This window comes from Lissotriton helveticus, chromosome 1_2, assembly GCF_964261635.1.
Source record: "Lissotriton helveticus chromosome 1_2, aLisHel1.1, whole genome shotgun sequence".
Taxonomy (NCBI): Eukaryota; Metazoa; Chordata; class Amphibia; order Caudata; family Salamandridae; genus Lissotriton; species Lissotriton helveticus.
Window position 1 is genome coordinate 350524446 of NC_136058.1, and position 19701 is coordinate 350544146.

The 19701-nt window shown below is 54.4% G+C and overlaps 2 protein-coding genes across 3 annotated transcripts in view; both read right to left on the minus strand.

Moving 5' to 3' along the window:
• LOC144804257 (acyl-coenzyme A amino acid N-acyltransferase 1-like) overlaps positions 1-19701 on the minus strand; it is a 798906-nt gene that overhangs the window by 371974 nt on the left and 407231 nt on the right. The window lies entirely within an intron of this gene.
• Positions 17846-19701, minus strand: part of LOC144804230 (acyl-coenzyme A amino acid N-acyltransferase 1-like) — a 184687-nt gene continuing 182831 nt past the window's right edge. For both annotated transcript variants that reach the window (XM_078671903.1, XM_078671902.1), the window contains one exon: positions 17846-18699. In XM_078671903.1, the coding sequence (XP_078528029.1) occupies positions 18103-18699 (597 nt within the window). In that variant the 3' untranslated portion in view covers positions 17846-18102. The remainder of the gene's footprint in view (positions 18700-19701) is intronic.

Sequence of the window (19701 nt, forward strand, 5' to 3'; positions counted from 1 at the left end):
GTAATAGTGGAAGTACTTTGTTATAGTATTAGCTGCTGGAAAATGTATCCATGTATAGTATACCTCTGTCTGCCGATATTCGTGTGCCTCGATTACGAATATGACTGTGCCACCTCTAGGTGTCAGTCCATTTTCTATAAGTTTTAAGGTTATAGATCTCCTTTTGGCGACCGGAATGAGTATTATATCCGCGTCTGCTGCTTGCATGGTAGCATCAGCATCTGCTATTTCAGTAGCTAATCTAGTAACCTCTCGTTCTTCATCGCTGTCCATTTTGCTGACAGGATGGTATTATGTTTATTTGTAGATCAGGTTTCTTTATGGAAACAGAGATTAGATGCACAATATTTTGGAACTGTTTTATCCTTCAACGTTGACTAGACCAAGAACCATACATAGGAGTTCCCTCCTGCGAGGTTTTGGAGGATATTATAACCTTTCACCCACTCCAGACGTCTTTGGAGTATTTGGGAAAAGGGGTCTGAGTGAGAAAGCACGACTGAGTTACTCTAAATGTCTTACGTTAGTTTTATCGCCCTTTCCAAACGCGTTGGGCGCCATGTAGTGTAGCTCCTATTTTCCCAATAGGCTCTGCGCATTGGAATAGTACCTACAGCAGTAAAGGCCTAGGCCAGACGTTAACTAGGTCTACTACTGTCGATACTAGACTTAATTTTTGGGTTTGCCAGCTAAGCTCAGAGTTCACTAGAAACTTTCTCGAATGTTCAAGGAAGGATTAACTCCCCTGATTAGACAAGAAGGGATTTAGTTTCTGACAACCATAGAACATGACAACTTTTCTCTCCCCTAATCAAGAGTCAATCTCCAGAGTCGTGTGAGCACAAGGCAATTATTTTACTCAGTCAGTACGTGCATTCTTAGTCTCATCAGAATGTAGAGAAAAAGGAAGAGACGGGCGTGTTCAATAAAAGATGTTATTTATTGATCAGTCTCTTTTCTCGTACAAGAGAAATGGATCGATATTATTGCAATACTTATAGTTAAGTAAAGTGCATACATTAAAAGCAATAGTATAAAATAATACTGTAAAAACATTGATATGGTTTCTGAGCCATATGATGTTTAAAATGATTAAAATATATTTACATACACATATACATTTGACTAAACGTACTCAACTGGTGTTTCTAAATACGCCTACCCCGTGTACCTGACCTAAGTCTAATACGTGGGCGGGAATAGAAAGTTACAGTTTAAGTTAAGTTTGTTTTTGCCAAGTGAATAACTAAAGAATTCTCTAGGAGGGGTTATTCAGTTCTGTACCTGGAATTTAGGATGAGTGAGGAATGGTATCTCTTTCTCTGCTCTCGATATTCCAGGCTGCCTGCGAGGGCTACCCGGAAGCGCCGGTGCTGGGTCTCTCGGCTTGAGATAGCAGCGCGTCTCTCAGCGCGTCAGGAAGGCGGGGCTGCTGCCTGCGGGGTCTGCTTCTGCTCTCGGCTTCGGCAAGTATGGCTGCTCCGTCTTGTCACCACGCGTGTGTTTGCATAGGGCAAGGTCGGCAATATTTATACCTTAAAGGTGCCGGGATTGACGTAAGGATGGACATAGGTACGTCAATAAAGATGTCATACGACTTGCTCGTTAGCACATTCTTTACTAAAGTTCTCTGTGAAATCAAAACAATGGCCGCACGGATTATCCAGGTTGTCATAGGTTTGATTTGTTATGAGAACGTCGTATGCCTTATCAGGGGCTGGAGGAATGTCGCTTGTCTAATTAGATCTCAAGCGTTATGACCTAATCAGATAACACGTTCCTGTGCCGTAGTGTGACTGCGTCAGATAACGGTATCTGCATCATGGGGGATTTCTTGCCTCATGGGCTGACTGTTAGTTGACTAGCTAGGTAGTTTAACCAGAATAGGGTCAGGAATAGGGGGATCGATTCAGAACCTATAGAAATACACGACACTGGGAGTCCTCTGCACCCACCTCTCTTATGTCTGGCCACTGCTGGGAGTCCTCTGAACCCACCTCTCATATGTCTGGCCACTGCTGGGAGTCCTCTGCACCCACCTCTCATATGTCTGGCCACTGCTGAGAGTCCTCTGCACCCACCACCATACTGCTGGCCTATACTGGGAGTCCTCTGCACCCACCACTCATATGTCTGGACACTGCTGGGAGTCCTCTGCACCCACCCCTCATATGTCTGGCAACTGATGGGAGTCCTCTGCACCCACCCCTCATATGTCTGGACACTGCTGGGAGTCCTCTGCACCCACCCCTCATATGTCTGGCAACTGCTGGGAGTCCTCTGCACCCACCCCTCATATGTTTGGCCACTGCTGGGAGTCCTCTGCACCCACCACCATACTGTTGGCCTATGCTGGGAGTCCTCTGCACCCACCCCTCATATGTCTGGCCTATGCTAGGAGTCCTCTTCACCCACCTCTCTTATGTCTGGCCACTGCTGGGAGTCCTCTGCACCCACCCCCATACTGTTGGACACTGCTGGGAGTCCTCTGCACCCACCTCCCATATGTCTGGCCACTGCTGGGAGTCCTCTGCACCCACCTCTCATATTTCTGGCCACTGCTGGGAGTCCTCTGCACTCACCTCTCATATGTCTGGCCACTGCTGGGAGTCCTCTGCACCCACCACCATACTGTTGGCCACTGCTGGGAGTCCTCTGCACCCACCCCCATACTGTTGGCCTACACTCGGAGTCCTCTGCACCCACCCCTCATATGTCTGGGCACTGCTAGGAGTCCGCTGTACCCACCCCCATACTGTTGGCCTATGCTGGGAGTCCTCTGCACCCACCCCTCATATGTCTGGACACTGCTGGGAGTCCTCTGCACCCACCCCTCATATGTCTGGCAACTGCTGGGAGTCCTCTGCACCCACCCCTCATATGTTTGGCCACTGCTTGGAGTCCTCTGCACCCACCACCATACTGTTGGCCTATGCTGGGAGTCCTCTGCACCCACCCCTCATATGTCTGGCCTATGCTGGGAGTCCTCTGCACCCACCCCCATACTGTTGGACACTGCTGGGAGTCCTCTGCACCCACCTCTCATATGTCTGGCCACTGCTGGGAGTCCTCTGCACCCACCTCTCATATGTCTGTCCACTGCTGGGAGTCCTCTGCACCCACCACCATACTGTTGGCCTATGCTGGGAGTCCTCTGGACCCACCCCTCATATGTCTGGCCTATGCTGGGAGTCCTCTGCACCCACCTCTCTTATGTCTGGCCACTGCTGGGAGTCCTCTGAACCCACCTCTCATATGTCTGGCCACTGCTGGGAGTCCTCTGCACCCACCTCTCATATGTCTGGCCACTGCTGGGAGTCCTCTGCACCCACCACCATACTGCTGGCCTATACTGGGAGTCCTCTGCACCCACCTCTCATATGTCTGGACACTGCTGGGAGTCCTCTGCACCCACCCCTCATATGTCTGGCAACTGATGGGAGTCCTCTGCACCCACCACCATACTGTTGGCCTATGCTGGGAGTCCTCTGCACCCACCCCTCATATGTCTGGCCTATGCTGGGAGTCCTCTGCACCCACCTCTCTTATGTCTGGCCACTGCTGGGAGTCCTCTGCACCCACCCCCATACTGTTGGACACTGCTGGGAGTCCTCTGCACCCACCTCTCATATGTCTGGCCACTGCTGGGAGTCCTCTGCACCCACCTCTCATATGTCTGGCCACTGCTGGGAGTCCTCTGCACTCACCTCTCATATATCTGGCCACTGCTGGGAGTCCTCTGCACCCACCACCATACTGTTGGCCACTGCTGGGAGTCCTCTGCACCCACCCCCATACTGTTGGCCTACACTGGGAGTCCTCTGCACCCACCCCTCATATGTCTGGGCACTGCTAGGAGTCCTCTGTACCCACCCCCATACTGTTGGCCTATGCTGGGAGTCCTCTGCACCCACCCCTCATATGTCTTGCCACTGCTGGGAGTCCTGTGCACCCACCCCTCATATGTCTTGGCACTGCAGGGAGTCCACTGCACCCACACCCATACTGTTGACCTAAGCTGGGAGTCCTCTGCACCCACCCCTCATATGTCTGGCGTATGCTGGGAGTCCTCTGCACCAACCTCTCATATGTATGGACACTGGTGGGAGTCCTCTGAACCCACCTCTCATATGTCTGGCCACTGCTGGGAGTCCTATGCACCCACCTCTCATATGTCTGGCCACTGCTGGCAGTCCTCTGCACCTACCACCATACTTCTGGCCTATAATGGGAGTCCTCTGCACCCACTCCTCGTATGTCTGGCAACTGCTGGGAGTCCTCTGCACCCACCCGACATATGTCTGGCCACTGCTGGGAGTCCTCTGCACCCACCACCATACTGTTGGCCTATGCTGAGAGTCCTCTGCACCCACCCCTTATATGTCTGGCCTATGCTGGGCGTCCTCTTCACCCACCTCTCTTATGTCTGGCCACTGCTGGGAGTCATCTCAACCCACCTCTCATATGTCTGGCCACTGCTGGGAGTCCTCTGCACCCACCTCTCATATGTCTGGCCACTGCTGGGCGTCCTCTGCACCCACCACCATACTGCTGGCCTATACTGGGAGTCCTCTGCACTCACCTGTCATATGTCTGGACACTGCTGGGAGTCCTCTGCACCCACCCCTCATATGTCTGGCAACTGCTGGGAGTCCTCTGCACCCACCCTCATATGTTTGGCCACTGATGGGAGTCCTCTGCACCCACCACCATACTGTTGGCCTATGCTGGGAGTCCTCTGCACCCACCCCTCATATGTCTGGCCTATGCTGGGAGTCCTCTACACCCACCTCTCTTATGTCTGGCCACTGCTGGGAGTCCTCTGCACCCACCCCCATACTGTTGGACACTGCTGGGAGTCCTCTGCACCCACCTCTCATATGTCTGGCCACTGGGAATCCTCTGAACCCACCCCTCATATGTCTGCCCACTGCTGGGAGTCCTCTGCACCCACCACCATACTGTTGGCCTATGCTGGGAGTCCTCTGCACCCACCCCTCATATGTCTGGCCTATGCTGGGAGTCCTCTGCACCCACCTCTCTTATGTCTGGCCACTGCTGGGAGTCCTCTGAACCCACCTCTCATATGTCTGGCCACTGCTGGGAGTCCTCTGCACCCACCTCTCATATGTCTGGCCACTGCTGGGAGTCCTCTGCACCCACCACCATACTGCTGGCCAATACTGGGAGTCCTCTGCACCCACCTCTCACATGTCTGGACACTGCTGGGAGCCCTCTGCACCCACCCCTCATATGTCTGGCAACTGCTGGGAGTCCTCTGCACCCACCCCTCATATGTCTGGACACTGCTGGGAGTCCTCTGCACCCACCCCTCATATGTCTGGCAACTGCTGGGAGTCCTCTGCACCCACCCCTCATATGTTTGGCCACTGCTGGGAGTCCTCTGCACCCACCACCATACTGTTGGTCTATGCTGGGAGTCCTCTGCACCCACCCCTCATATGTCTGGCCTATGCTGGGAGTCCTCTGCACCCACCCCTCATATGTCTGGCCTATGCTGGGAGTCCTCTGCACCCACCTCTCTTATGTCTGGCCACTGCTGGGAGTCCTCTGAACCCACCTCTCATATGTCTGGCCACTGCTGGGAGTCCTCTGCACCCACCTCTCATATGTCTGGCCACTGCTGGAGTCCTCTGCACCCACCCCCATACTGTTGGACACTGCTGGGAGTCCTCTGCACCCACCTCTCATATGTCTGGCCACTGCTGGGAGTCCTCTGCACCCACCTCTCATATGTCTGGCCACTGCTGGGAGTCCTCTGCACTCACCTCTCATATGTCTGGCCACTGCTGGGAGTCCTCTGCACCCACCACCATACTGTTGGCCACTGCTGGGAGTCCTCTGCACCCACCCCCATACTGTTGGCCTACACTGGGAGTCCTCTGCACCCACCCCTCATATGTCTGGGCACTGCTAGGAGTCCTCTGTACCCACCCCCATACTGTTGGCCTATGCTGGGAGTCCTCTGCACCCACCCCTCATATGTCTGGCCTATGCTGGGAGTCCTCTGCACCCACCTCTCTTATGTCTGGCCACTGATGGGAGTCCTCTGCACCCACCCCCATACTGTTGGACACTGCTGGGAGTCCTCTGCCCCTACCTCTCATATGTCTGGCCACTGCTGGGAGTCCTCTGCACCCACCTCTCATATGTCTGGCCACTGCTGGGAGTCCTCTGCACTCACCTCTCATATGTCTGGCCACTGCTGGGAGTCCTCTGCACCCACCACCATACTGTTGGCCACTGCTGGGAGTCCTCTGCACCCACCCCTCATATGTCTGGCCACTGCTGGGAGTCCTCTGCACCCACCCCCATACTGTTGGACACTGCTGGGAGTCCTCTGCACCCACCTCTCATATGTCTGGCCACTGCTGGGAGTCCTCTGCACTCACCTCTCATATGTCTGGCCACTGCTGGGAGTCCTCTGCACCCACCACCATACTGTTGGCCACTGCTGGGAGTCCTCTGCACCCACCCCCATACTGTTGGCCTACACTGGGAGTCCTCTGCACCCACCCCTCATATGTCTGGGCACTGCTAGGAGTCCTCTGTACCCACCCCCATACTGTTGGCCTATGCTGGGAGTCCTCTGCACCCACCCCTCATATGTCTGGCCTATGCTGGGAGTCCTCTGCACCCACCTCTCTTATGTCTGGCCACTGATGGGAGTCCTCTGCACCCACCCCCATACTGTTGGACACTGCTGGGAGTCCTCTGCCCCTACCTCTCATATGTCTGGCCACTGCTGGGAGTCCTCTGCACCCACCTCTCATATGTCTGGCCACTGCTGGGAGTCCTCTGCACTCACCTCTCATATGTCTGGCCACTGCTGGGAGTCCTCTGCACCCACCACCATACTGTTGGCCACTGATGGGAGTCCTCTGCACCCACCCCCATACTGTTGGCCTACACTGGGTGTCCTCTGCACCCAACCCTCATATGTCTGGGCACTGGTAGGAGTCCTCTGTACCCACCCCCATACTGTTGGCCTATGCTGGGAGTCCTCTGAACCCACCTCTCATATGTCTGGCCACTGCTGGGAGTCCTCTGCACCCACCTCTCATATGTCTGGCCACTGCTGGGAGTCCTCTGCACCCACCACCATACTGCTGGCCTATACTGGGAGTCCTCTGCACCCACCTCTCATATGTCTGGACACTGCTGGGAGTCCTCTGCATCCACCCCTCATATGTCTGGAAACTGCTGGGAGTCCTCTGCACCTACACCTCATATGTTTGGCCACTGCTGGGAGTCCTCTGCACCCACCACCATACTGTTGGCCTATGCTGGGAGTCCTCTGCACCTACCCCTCATATGTCTGGCCTATGCTGGGAGTCCTCTGCACCCACCTCTCTTATGTCTGGCCACTGCTGGGAGTCCTCTGCACCCACCCCCATACTGTTGGACACTGCTGGGAGTCCTCTGCACCCACCTCTCATATGTCTGGCCACTGCTGGGAGTCCTCTGAACCCACCTCTCATATGTCTGCCCACTGCTGGGAGTCCTCTGCACCCACCACCATACTGTTGGCCTATGCTGGGAGTCCTCTGCACCCACCCCTCATATGTCTTGCCTATGCTGGGAGTCCTCTGCACCCACCTCTCTTATGTCTGGCCACTGCTGGGAGTCCTCTGAACCCACCTCTCATATGTCTGGCCACTGCTGGGAGTTCTCTACACCCACCACCATACTGTTGGCCACTGCTGGGAGTCCTCTGCACCCACCCCCATACTGTTGGCCTACACTGGGAGTCCTCTGCACCCACCCCTCATATGTCTGGGCACTGCTAGGAGTCCTCTGTACCCACCCCCATACTGTTGGCCTATGCTGGGAGTCCTCTGCACCCACCCCTCATATGTCTTGCCACTGCTGGGAGTCCTGTGCACCCACCCCTCATATGTCTTGGCACTGCTGGGAGTCCACTGCACCCACACCCATACTGTTGACCTATGCTGGGAGTCCTCTGCACCCACCCCTCATATGTCTGGCGTATGCTGGGAGTCCTCTGCACCAACCTCTCATATGTATGGACACTGCTGGGAGTCCTCTGCACCCACCCCTCATCTGTCTGGGTACTGCTGGGAGTCCTCTGCACCCACCTCCATTCTGTTGGCCACTGCTCGGAGTCCTCTGCACCCACCCCCACACGGTTGGCCTATGCTGGGAGTCCTCTGCACCCACCTCTCATATGTCTGGACACTGCTGGGAGTCCTCTGTACCCACCCCTCATATGTCTGGCCACTGCTGGGAGTCCTCTGCACCTACCACAACACTGTTGGCCTATGCTGGGAGTCCTCTGCACCCACCTCTCAAATGTCTGGACACTGCTGGGAGTACGCTGCACCCACCCCTCATATGTCTGCCCACTGCTGGGAGTCCTGTGCACCCACCCCATAATGTTGGCCACTGCTGGGAGTTCTCTGCACCCACCCCCATACTGTTGGCCTATGCTGGGAGTCCTCTGCACCCACCCCTCATATGTCTGGCCTATGCTGGGAGTCCTCTGCACCCATCTCTCTTATGCCTGGCCACTGCTGGGAGTCCTCTGCACCCACCTCTCATATGTCTGGCCACTGCTGGGAGTCCTCTGCACTCACCTCTCATATATCTGGCCACTGCTGGGAGTCCTCTGCACCCACCACCATACTGTTGGCCACTGCTGGGAGTCCTCTGCACCCACCCCCATACTGTTGGCCTACACTGGGAGTCCTCTGCACCCACCCCTCATATGTCTGGGCACTGCTAGGAGTCCTCTGTACCCACCCCCATACTGTTGGCCTATGCTGGGAGTCCTCTGCACCCACCCCTCATATGTCTTGGCACTGCAGGGAGTCCACTGCACCCACACCCATACTGTTGACCTAAGCTGGGAGTCCTCTGCACCCACCCCTCATATGTCTGGCGTATGCTGGGAGTCCTCTGCACCAACCTCTCATATGTATGGACACTGGTGGGAGTCCTCTGAACCCACCTCTCATATGTCTGGCCACTGCTGGGAGTCCTATGCACCCACCTCTCATATGTCTGGCCACTGCTGGCAGTCCTCTGCACCTACCACCATACTTCTGGCCTATAATGGGAGTCCTCTGCACCCACTCCTCGTATGTCTGGCAACTGCTGGGAGTCCTCTGCACCCACCCGACATATGTCTGGCCACTGCTGGGAGTCCTCTGCACCCACCACCATACTGTTGGCCTATGCTGAGAGTCCTCTGCACCCACCCCTCATATGTCTGGCCTATGCTGGGCGTCCTCTTCACCCACCTCTCTTATGTCTGGCCACTGCTGGGAGTCATCTCAACCCACCTCTCATATGTCTGGCCACTGCTGGGAGTCCTCTGCACCCACCTCTCATATGTCTGGCCACTGCTGGGCGTCCTCTGCACCCACCACCATACTGCTGGCCTATACTGGGAGTCCTCTGCACTCACCTGTCATATGTCTGGACACTGCTGGGAGTCCTCTGCACCCACCCCTCATATGTCTGGCAACTGCTGGGAGTCCTCTGCACCCACCCTCATATGTTTGGCCACTGATGGGAGTCCTCTGCACCCACCACCATACTGTTGGCCTATGCTGGGAGTCCTCTGCACCCACCCCTCATATGTCTGGCCTATGCTGGGAGTCCTCTACACCCACCTCTCTTATGTCTGGCCACTGCTGGGAGTCCTCTGCACCCACCCCCATACTGTTGGACACTGCTGGGAGTCCTCTGCACCCACCTCTCATATGTCTGGCCACTGCTGGGAATCCTCTGAACCCACCCCTCATATGTCTGCCCACTGCTGGGAGTCCTCTGCACCCACCACCATACTGTTGGCCTATGCTGGGAGTCCTCTGCACCCACCCCTCATATGTCTGGCCTATGCTGAGAGTCCTCTGCACCCACCTCTCTTATGTCTGGCCACTGCTGGGAGTCCTCTGAACCCACCTCTCATATGTCTGGCCACTGCTGGGAGTCCTCTGCACCCACCTCTCATATGTCTGGCCACTGCTGGGAGTCCTCTGCACCCACCACCATACTGCTGGCCAATACTGGGAGTCCTCTGCACCCACCTCTCACATGTCTGGACACTGCTGGGAGCCCTCTGCACCCACCCCTCATATGTCTGGCAACTGCTGGGAGTCCTCTGCACCCACCCCTCATATGTCTGGACACTGCTGGGAGTCCTCTGCACCCACCCCTCATATGTCTGGCAACTGCTGGGAGTCCTCTGCACCCACCCCTCATATGTTTGGCCACTGCTGGGAGTCCTCTGCACCCACCACCATACTGTTGGTCTATGCTGGGAGTCCTCTGCACCCACCCCTCATATGTCTGCCCTATGCTGGGAGTCCTCTGCACCCACCTCTCTTATGTCTGGCCACTGCTGGGAGTCCTCTGCACCCACCCCCATACTGTTGGACACTGCTGGGAGTCCTCTGCACCCACCTCTCATATGTCTGGCCACTGCTGGGAGTCCTCTGCACCCACCTCTCATATGTCTGGCCACTGCTGGGAGTCCTCTGCACTCACCTCTCATATGTCTGGCCACTGCTGGGAGTCCTCTGCACCCACCACCATACTGTTGGCCACTGCTGGGAGTCCTCTGCACCCACCCCCATACTGTTGGCCTACACTGGGAGTCCTCTGCACCCACCCCTCATATGTCTGGGCACTGCTAGGAGTCCTCTGTACCCACCCCCATACTGTTGGCCTATGCTGGGAGTCCTCTGCACCCACCCCTCATATGTCTGGCCTATGCTGGGAGTCCTCTGCACCCACCTCTCTTATGTCTGGCCACTGATGGGAGTCCTCTGCACCCACCCCCATACTGTTGGACACTGCTGGGAGTCCTCTGCCCCTACCTCTCATATGTCTGGCCACTGCTGGGAGTCCTCTGCACCCACCTCTCATATGTCTGGCCACTGCTGGGAGTCCTCTGCACTCACCTCTCATATGTCTGGCCACTGCTGGGAGTCCTCTGCACCCACCACCATACTGTTGGCCTACACTGGGTGTCCTCTGCACCCAACCCTCATATGTCTGGGCACTGGTAGGAGTCCTCTGTACCCACCCCCATACTGTTGGCCTATGCTGGGAGTCCTCTGAACCCACCTCTCATATGTCTGGCCACTGCTGGGAGTCCTCTGCACCCACCTCTCATATGTCTGGCCACTGCTGGGAGTCCTCTGCACCCACCACCATACTGCTGGCCTATACTGGGAGTCCTCTGCACCCACCTCTCATATGTCTGGACACTGCTGGGAGTCCTCTGCATCCACCCCTCATATGTCTGGAAACTGCTGGGAGTCCTCTGCACCTACACCTCATATGTTTGGCCACTGCTGGGAGTCCTCTGCACCCACCACCATACTGTTGGCCTATGCTGGGAGTCCTCTGCACCTACCCCTCATATGTCTGGCCTATGCTGGGAGTCCTCTGCACCCACCTCTCTTATGTCTGGCCACTGCTGGGAGTCCTCTGCACCCACCCCCATACTGTTGGACACTGCTGGGAGTCCTCTGCACCCACCTCTCATATGTCTGGCCACTGCTGGGAGTCCTCTGAACCCACCTCTCATATGTCTGCCCACTGCTGGGAGTCCACTGCACCCACACCCATACTGTTGACCTATGCTGGGAGTCCTCTGCACCCACCCCTCATATGTCTGGCGTATGCTGGGAGTCCTCTGCACCAACCTCTCATATGTATGGACACTGCTGGGAGTCCTCTGCACCCACCCCTCATCTGTCTGGGTACTGCTGGGAGTCCTCTGCACCCACCTCCATTCTGTTGGCCACTGCTCGGAGTCCTCTGCACCCACCCCCACACGGTTGGCCTATGCTGGGAGTCCTCTGCACCCACCTCTCTTATGTCTGGCCACTGCTGGGAGTCCTCTGAACCCACCTCTCATATGTCTGGCCACTGCTGGGAGTTCTCTACACCCACCACCATACTGTTGGCCACTGCTGGGAGTCCTCTGCACCCACCCCCATACTGTTGGCCTACACTGGGAGTCCTCTGCACCCACCCCTCATATGTCTGGGCACTGCTAGGAGTCCTCTGTACCCACCCCCATACTGTTGGCCTATGCTGGGAGTCCTCTGCACCCACCCCTCATATGTCTTGCCACTGCTGGGAGTCCTGTGCACCCACCCCTCATATGTCTTGGCACTGCTGGGAGTCCACTGCACCCACACCCATACTGTTGACCTATGCTGGGAGTCCTCTGCACCCACCCCTCATATGTCTGGCGTATGCTGGGAGTCCTCTGCACCAACCTCTCATATGTATGGACACTGCTGGGAGTCCTCTGCACCCACCCCTCATCTGTCTGGGTACTGCTGGGAGTCCTCTGCACCCACCTCCATTCTGTTGGCCACTGCTCGGAGTCCTCTGCACCCACCCCCACACGGTTGGCCTATGCTGGGAGTCCTCTGCACCCACCTCTCATATGGTTGGACACTGCTGGGAGTCCTCTGTACCCACCCCTCATATGTCTGGCCACTGCTGGGAGTCCTCTGCACCTACCACAACACTGTTGGCCTATGCTGGGAGTCCTCTGCACCCACCTCTCAAATGTCTGGACACTGCTGGGAGTACGCTGCACCCACCCCTCATATGTCTGCCCACTGCTGGGAGTCCTGTGCACCCACCCCATAATGTTGGCCACTGCTGGGAGTTCTCTGCACCCACCCCCACACGGTTGGCCTATGCTGGGAGTCCTCTGCACCCACCTCTCATATGGTTGGACACTGCTGGGAGTCCTCTGCACCCACCCCTCATATGTCTGGCCTATGCTGGGAGTCCTCTGCACCCATCTCTCTTATGCCTGGCCACTGCTGGGAGTCCTCTGCACCCACCCCCATACTGTTGGACTGTGCTGGGAGTCCTCTGCACCCACCTCTCATATGTCTGGCCACTGCTGGGAATCCTCTGCACCCACCTCTCATATGTCTGGACACTGCTGGGAGTCCTTTGCACCTACCCCTCATATGTCTGGCCACTACAGGGAGTTCTCTGCACCCACCCCCAAACTGTTGGCCTATGCTGGGAGTACTCTCCACCCACCCCTCATATGTCTGCCCACTGCTGGGAGTCCTGTGCACCCACCCCCATAATGTTGGCCATTGCTGGGAGTTCTCTGCACCCACCCCCATACTGTTGTCCTATGCTGGGAGTCCTCTGCTCCCACCTCTCATATGTCTGGACACTGCTGGAAGTCCTCTGCACCCACCCCTCATATGTCTGGGCCCTGCTGGGAGTCCTCTGCACCCACCTCCATACTGTTGGCCACTGCTGGGAGTCCTCTGCACCCACCCCCATACTGTTGGCACCAGTTGGGAGTCCTGTGCACCCACCCCTCATATGTCTGAGCATTGCTGGGAGTCCTCTGCACCCACCCCTATACTGTTGGCCACTGCTGGAAGTCCTCTGCACCCACCCCCATACTGTTGGCCAACACTGGGAGTCCTCTGCACCCACCCCTCATTTAATTTAATTGTGGGTTTATATAGCGCTAGAATCAACTCCCGGAGGAGTATCTCCGCGCTTCGACCGCTGGGGAACCCGTCCTGGCTCACCCTGAGAGATGGTCCCTAATGGGTATCTCTAAGGTGCGACCAAGCATCCCCGGCGGTCTGGGGGGCCGTTGTGAAGATGAGGCAAGCTAATGCCCAGAGTGTTGTCCCTGACTGGAGTAGGCACCGAGGCGAAAATTATCGAGCCCGCTGACCCTGGTCCACGACCCTGCCGTGTCGGGAATCGAACCCTGGTCCCGGGCCGTCCTCTGCTTACGGGTCTGCCGCCTCTAAGCAGTCAGCCACACCACTCCATGTCTGGGCACTGCTAGGAGTCCTCTGTACCCACCCCCATACTGTTGGCCACTGCTGGGAGTCCTGTGCACCCACCCCTCATATGTCTTGGCACTGCTGGGAGTCTACTGCACCCACACCCATACTGTTGACCTATGCTGGGAGTCTTCTGCACCCACCCCTCATATGTCTGGTGTATGCTGGGAGTCCTCTGCACCAACCTCTCATATGTATGGACACTGCTGGGAGCCCTCTGCACCCACCCCTCATCTGTCTGGGTACTGCTGGGAGTCCTCTGCATCCACCTCCATTCTGTTGGCCACGCTCGGAGTCCTCTGCACCCACCCCCACACGGTTGGCCTATGCTGGGAGTCCTCTGCACCCACCTCTCATATGTCTGGAGACTGCTGGGAGTCATCTGTACCCACCCCTCATATGTCTGGCCACTGCTGGGAGTCCTCTGCACCCACCACCACACTGTTGGCCTATGCTGGGAGTCCTCTGCACCCACCTCTCATATGTCTGGACACTGCTGGGAGTCCTCTGCACCCACCCCTCATATGTCTGGCCACTGCTTGGAGTCCTCTGCACCAACCACCATACTGTTGGCCTATGCTGGGAGTCCTCTGCACCCACCTCTCAAATGTCTTGACACTGCTGGGAGTCCGCGGCACCCACCCCTCATATGTCTGGCCACTGCTGGGAGTCCTGTGCACCCACCCCTCATATGTCTGGATACTGCTGGGAGTCCTCTGCACCCACCCCTATAATGTTGGCCACTGCTAAGAGTCCTCTGCACCCACCCCTCATATGTCTGGCCTATGCTGGGAGTCCTCTGCACCAACCTCTCATATGTCTGGACACTGCTGTGAGTCCTCTGCACCCACCCCTCATATGTCTGGGTACTGCTGGGAGTCCTCTGCACCCACCCCTATTCTGTTAGCCACTGCTCTGAGTCCTCTGCACCCACCCCCATACTGATGGCCTATGCTGGGAGTCCTCTGCACCCACTCCCATACTGTTGGCCTGTGCTGGTAGTCCTCTGCACCCACCTCTCATATGTCTGGCCAATGCTGGGAGTCCTCTGCACCCACCACCATACTGTTGGCCTATGCTTGGAGTCCTCTGCACCCACCTCTCATATATCCGGACACTGCTGGGAATCCTCTGCACCCACTCCTCATATGTCTGGCCACTGCTGGGAGTCCTCTGCACCCACCACCATACTGTTGGCCTATGCTGGGAGTCATCTGCACCCACCTCTCAAATGTCTGGACACTGCTGGGAGTCCGCTGCACCCACCCCTCATATGTCTGGGCACTGCTGGGAGTCCTGTGCACCCACCCCTCATATGTCTGGGCACTGCTGGGAGTCCGCTGCACCCACATCCATAATATTGGCCACTACTGGGAGTCATCTGCTCCCACCCCCATACTGTTGGCCTATGCTGGGAGTCCTCTGCTCCCACCTCTCATATGTCTCGACACTGCTGGGAGTCCTCTGCACCCACCCCTCATATGTACGGCCACTGCTACTGCTAGGAGTCCTCTGCACCCACCACCATACTGTTGGCCTATGCTGGGAGTCCTCTGCACCCACCTCTCATATGTCTGGACACTGCTGGGAGTCCTCTGCACCCACCCTTCATATGTCTGGACACTGCTGGGAGTCCTCTGCACCCACCACCATTCTGTTGGCCTATGCTGGGAGTCCTCTGCACCCACCCCTCATATGTCTGGTCTATGCTGGGAGTCCTCTGCACCAACCTCTCATATGTCTGGACACTGCTGAGAGTCCTGTGCACCCACCCCTCATATGTCGGGGTAATGCTGAGAGTCCTTTGCACCCACCCCCATTCTGTTGGCCACTGCTCTGAGTCCTCTGCACCCACTCCCATACTGTTGGCCAATTGCTGGGAGTCCTCTGCACCCACCTCTCATATGTCTGGCCACTGCTGGGAGTCCTCTGCACTCACCCTTCATATGTCTGGCCACTGCTGGGAGTCCTCTGCACCCACCACTATACTGTTGGCCTATGCTGGGAGTCCTCTGCACCCACCTATCATATGTCTGGCCACTGCTGGGAGTCCTCTGCACCCTTCCCACATATGTCTGGACACTCCTGGGAGTCCTTTGCACCCACCCCTCATATGTCTGGACACTGCTGGGAGTCATTTCAACCCACCCCTCAGATGTCACACACCGTACCCCAACATTAATGGCGTGTGTGCGGCTCGTATCAGTATTGCACTGGTGCCATACACGAGCGTGTGATGCACCGTACCCCAAAATTAATGACGTGTGTGCGGCTCTTATCACTATTGCACTGGTGCCATACGCGAGCGTGAAACACACCGTACCCCAACATTCATGGCCTATATGTATTAGTTATTATTTTTAAATATGTTTTAATATTTATATCTGTATTTGTTTTAATTATATGTATTATTTACTTATTTTTACATTATTAAAACATTTTAAAAAACGATATTTTTAACATCGATATTATTTACAACAATTTTTTTTCTCAATAATTTTGTACTTACCTTTATGTAGATAGGACTTTGATATTTTTGACTTCGATATTTCTGTGTCAATATTTTTGTAGGTCGATTTTCTGTCCGTCTATATTTTGTCAGACATTTGCATAAATCAGCTCACGGCTGGGGTTTTAAACAAGGGGAAGAGAACAATAAAAATGCGTAGGAAAGATGGTTCCTAGCCATACTTACCTGTGGATGTGGCTGGGAGCTGATGGGGATAATATTGACATAAAGGGAGACCCTGATCTGGATTTAGTCATTAAGTAATTAGTTACCATGAGAAAGTGTTCAGTTGACTTAGACGTTTCAAAGATGGAATCAAACAACATACATCTTTTTGGAAGACCATATTTTATAGAACTTAGGAAGGTGTTTAACTCATACCTACAGATGTGCTTGTGCTGGACACAAGTGAAGAAGTATGTTGAGACAATCAAATACACAGAGGCAACAAGTTATTCCTCGCAACTTCCGCATAATACTTTACTAAGATTAGATTTGTGCAACTTGAAGCAGGGGGCCATATTTATGACCCGATTTGCTTCGCTCTATTACCACGCAACTTGTTGCAATAGCAACGTAAATTTTCAGTCATATTTTTTAGGTTATACAAAGCCTCTCTGCGTGGCTTGGAGTGGCTCCAAAAATATTGAGTAATGCAATACAGCACAAATCACATTGTTGTGTTACTCTGCCCTGGGTAGGCCTTCTATGGCATTGCAACTCCCATGTTTTTTTTATGCATTTCCTGATTTACAAGACTTTGTAAAACCTGGGAATGGGGAGAAATATGTTTGTTTCTCCTCTTTTTTCCTCTTTCTATTTGTGCTGCATTCTGTAACAGACATAGAAAGAGGAAAAGTATTGCAGTATCCTTTCTGTGCACAAATGTACACCTTCCTGCACAAAACAATCCTGCCTAAAACACAGGCACACTTTCACCATGCTAGGCTGGCACAACAGCACCAGTGCAAGGGAAAAGGAGAGGAATGCGCTGTATTTGGTAAATACTGGGCATTCCTGCCCTTTACCTGTGATGCAGGGAAACGAAGCAAGGTCAGTTGCTGCACTGCTATGCACCACTCAAATCATAAATATAGCCATAGATATATAGGCATCAGACTGCTGCACATCGCTAACTGGACAAGGTATACATCATTATGGCCAAGCCACATCCAGCCCCATTTTGTTGCACAAGTGTGTAACTTGGACTGTTGCGCATGTCCCTGTCCAGATACAGAGACACAAACATGTTTCATGAATTTCCATACTTTATGCATTTGTGCATCCCTCAATTGTGGAAACAAAATTCATACTGCATTTCTGAAAATGTTTTAACCCCTTCGCTGCGGGGATTATTCACCTCCTGTGCTGGGGTGAGGGGGCGCGCACATCGCACACATGCTTATGACGAGCTCGGCTCGTCATGAGGCACGGCGCTCCTGTGCTCATGACGAGCTGAGCTCGTCACATGTGCATTGGCTCCCGTGGAACGTTCAGCACAGGAGGGGAATTCTCCCCGCACCTGAGCATTCCACAGGCCATGGCGAGCTGAGCTCGCCATGAGCACCGGAGCGCCGTGGCTCATGAGAAGCTCAGCTCGTCATGAGCATGGGAGGGGTTAAGGGGTAAAAATAAAATTATACTGTTTTGTTGGCTTTCCTTTGTTATATAGACTCCAGTAAATAGATCATGCTACTACAAATTTTCATTTTTTGTTTCTATTGAAAGATATATTGGCTTTCACAGCTTGCTGTAAATTGACTGTCCTAAATGGTGGTGGAGCAAGTGTTGGATCTCCTTCCATGAATGCTCCTGTGCCCTGCTATGGGCTTCCAACTCCCCTCCACACACCACGGGCTGGAAAAAATTGCCGATGTAGGATATCCTGCAGAGGGGGGACCCCGGAGAATCAATTAGGTGTCCAGCTCCCAGATAGACAAGGAGATGACCATTCTCTTTCCCGTTCTTTTTCAGCCGCGCAAGAGCCCCCTCCGCATATAGTTTGCTGTTGTAGATCCTGTCATCACCACCCACGATGAAGAGTATGGGACAAGAGGCTCTCTCCACGGGGAGCAGACTGTCCTGATACTCCGGTGTCCTGGGATCAACAAACATATCATAGATATCCACTGCCCCAGAATCAGTGATGCGAGCAAACTCCAACATATATGTAGGACCATTGATGCAGAGGTCCCGGTAGCGTAGTGTCATGGCGTGGATGCTGATAGTACCATTGATACAGATCGTGGCTCCCACCTGCTTTAGCAATGTTGCCATGGCCAAGGCAATATCCGCTCCTTTGCAGGTCGCCACCACTCCAACAGTGGGACCCAAGACCTGAAAAAATACACATGTGGTTAGGACATACCATTGTCGTTTTAGCTTCAGTGCCAGAAACAAGGGGTTTTATCATAAACTTAATTACCAGAATATGAGATTTGACATCCTCACTTGATGGGATCCACTGAAACGTGGATGTAATGGGTGAGTTGGCAAGCTTAAGGAACAGTGGTAATTTGACCACATGGAACAAAACATACATAAAAGAGGATTTACAAGGAACCTTTAGAAAAGACATAGGAGACATACATTGGGTCACTTGACCTGTCGTCCAACAATTTTAGGTAATTCTTCACAGCCAACCCACAAAAGTATTTCCAGGCTTTTACCAAGGGCATGACCAAAACACGCGTTTGGCAGTCCATAGGACTGCTAAACTCCCAGGCGAGGTGTGGTGGCAGTCGGGGACTCCTGCACCAGTGGTCTGACTACTGTATTATGAGGACGGTGGTCTAAGCACTTTGGGATCGCCGCAACTGCCAGGGATCCGTGATCCCTTGTGGTTGCATGGTAGTCTGGGAAAGCAATATGCATGGCAGTGTCACTATGAGTTTCCCACTGCCAGCCTTTTCATGGGAGTGAGCTCGCCATGAAATAGCTCGTGGCGGGAAAACCACTGCCCCTATGCACTGGGATGCATGCAGGGGAAAACAACATGTGCCCCCTGTGTGTATACACCCCTGTACCTGCACGGCATGGACTGGTCAGACCATGCATGCAGGAACATGCACCGGTGGTCCTGCAGCAGTGCAGTTTGAAGGCTCACTTATGAAGCTTCAAACTGCACCGTTGAGTGGCTGCCAGTTCTCCAGTCCACAAATTAACTCATAATATGGTGGGCAGTGGTTGGGTTTGGCTTTGTGGGAGCGAGGCAGTGGCTTGGCGTCCCACTCCCACACCGCTAAACTCGTAATCAGGCCCTTAGTGTGATGAACACCACCCAGTTCTTAAACAACAAAAAATGTGGTTCTTCTAGTGCTGGCTCTTTAACACAAACAA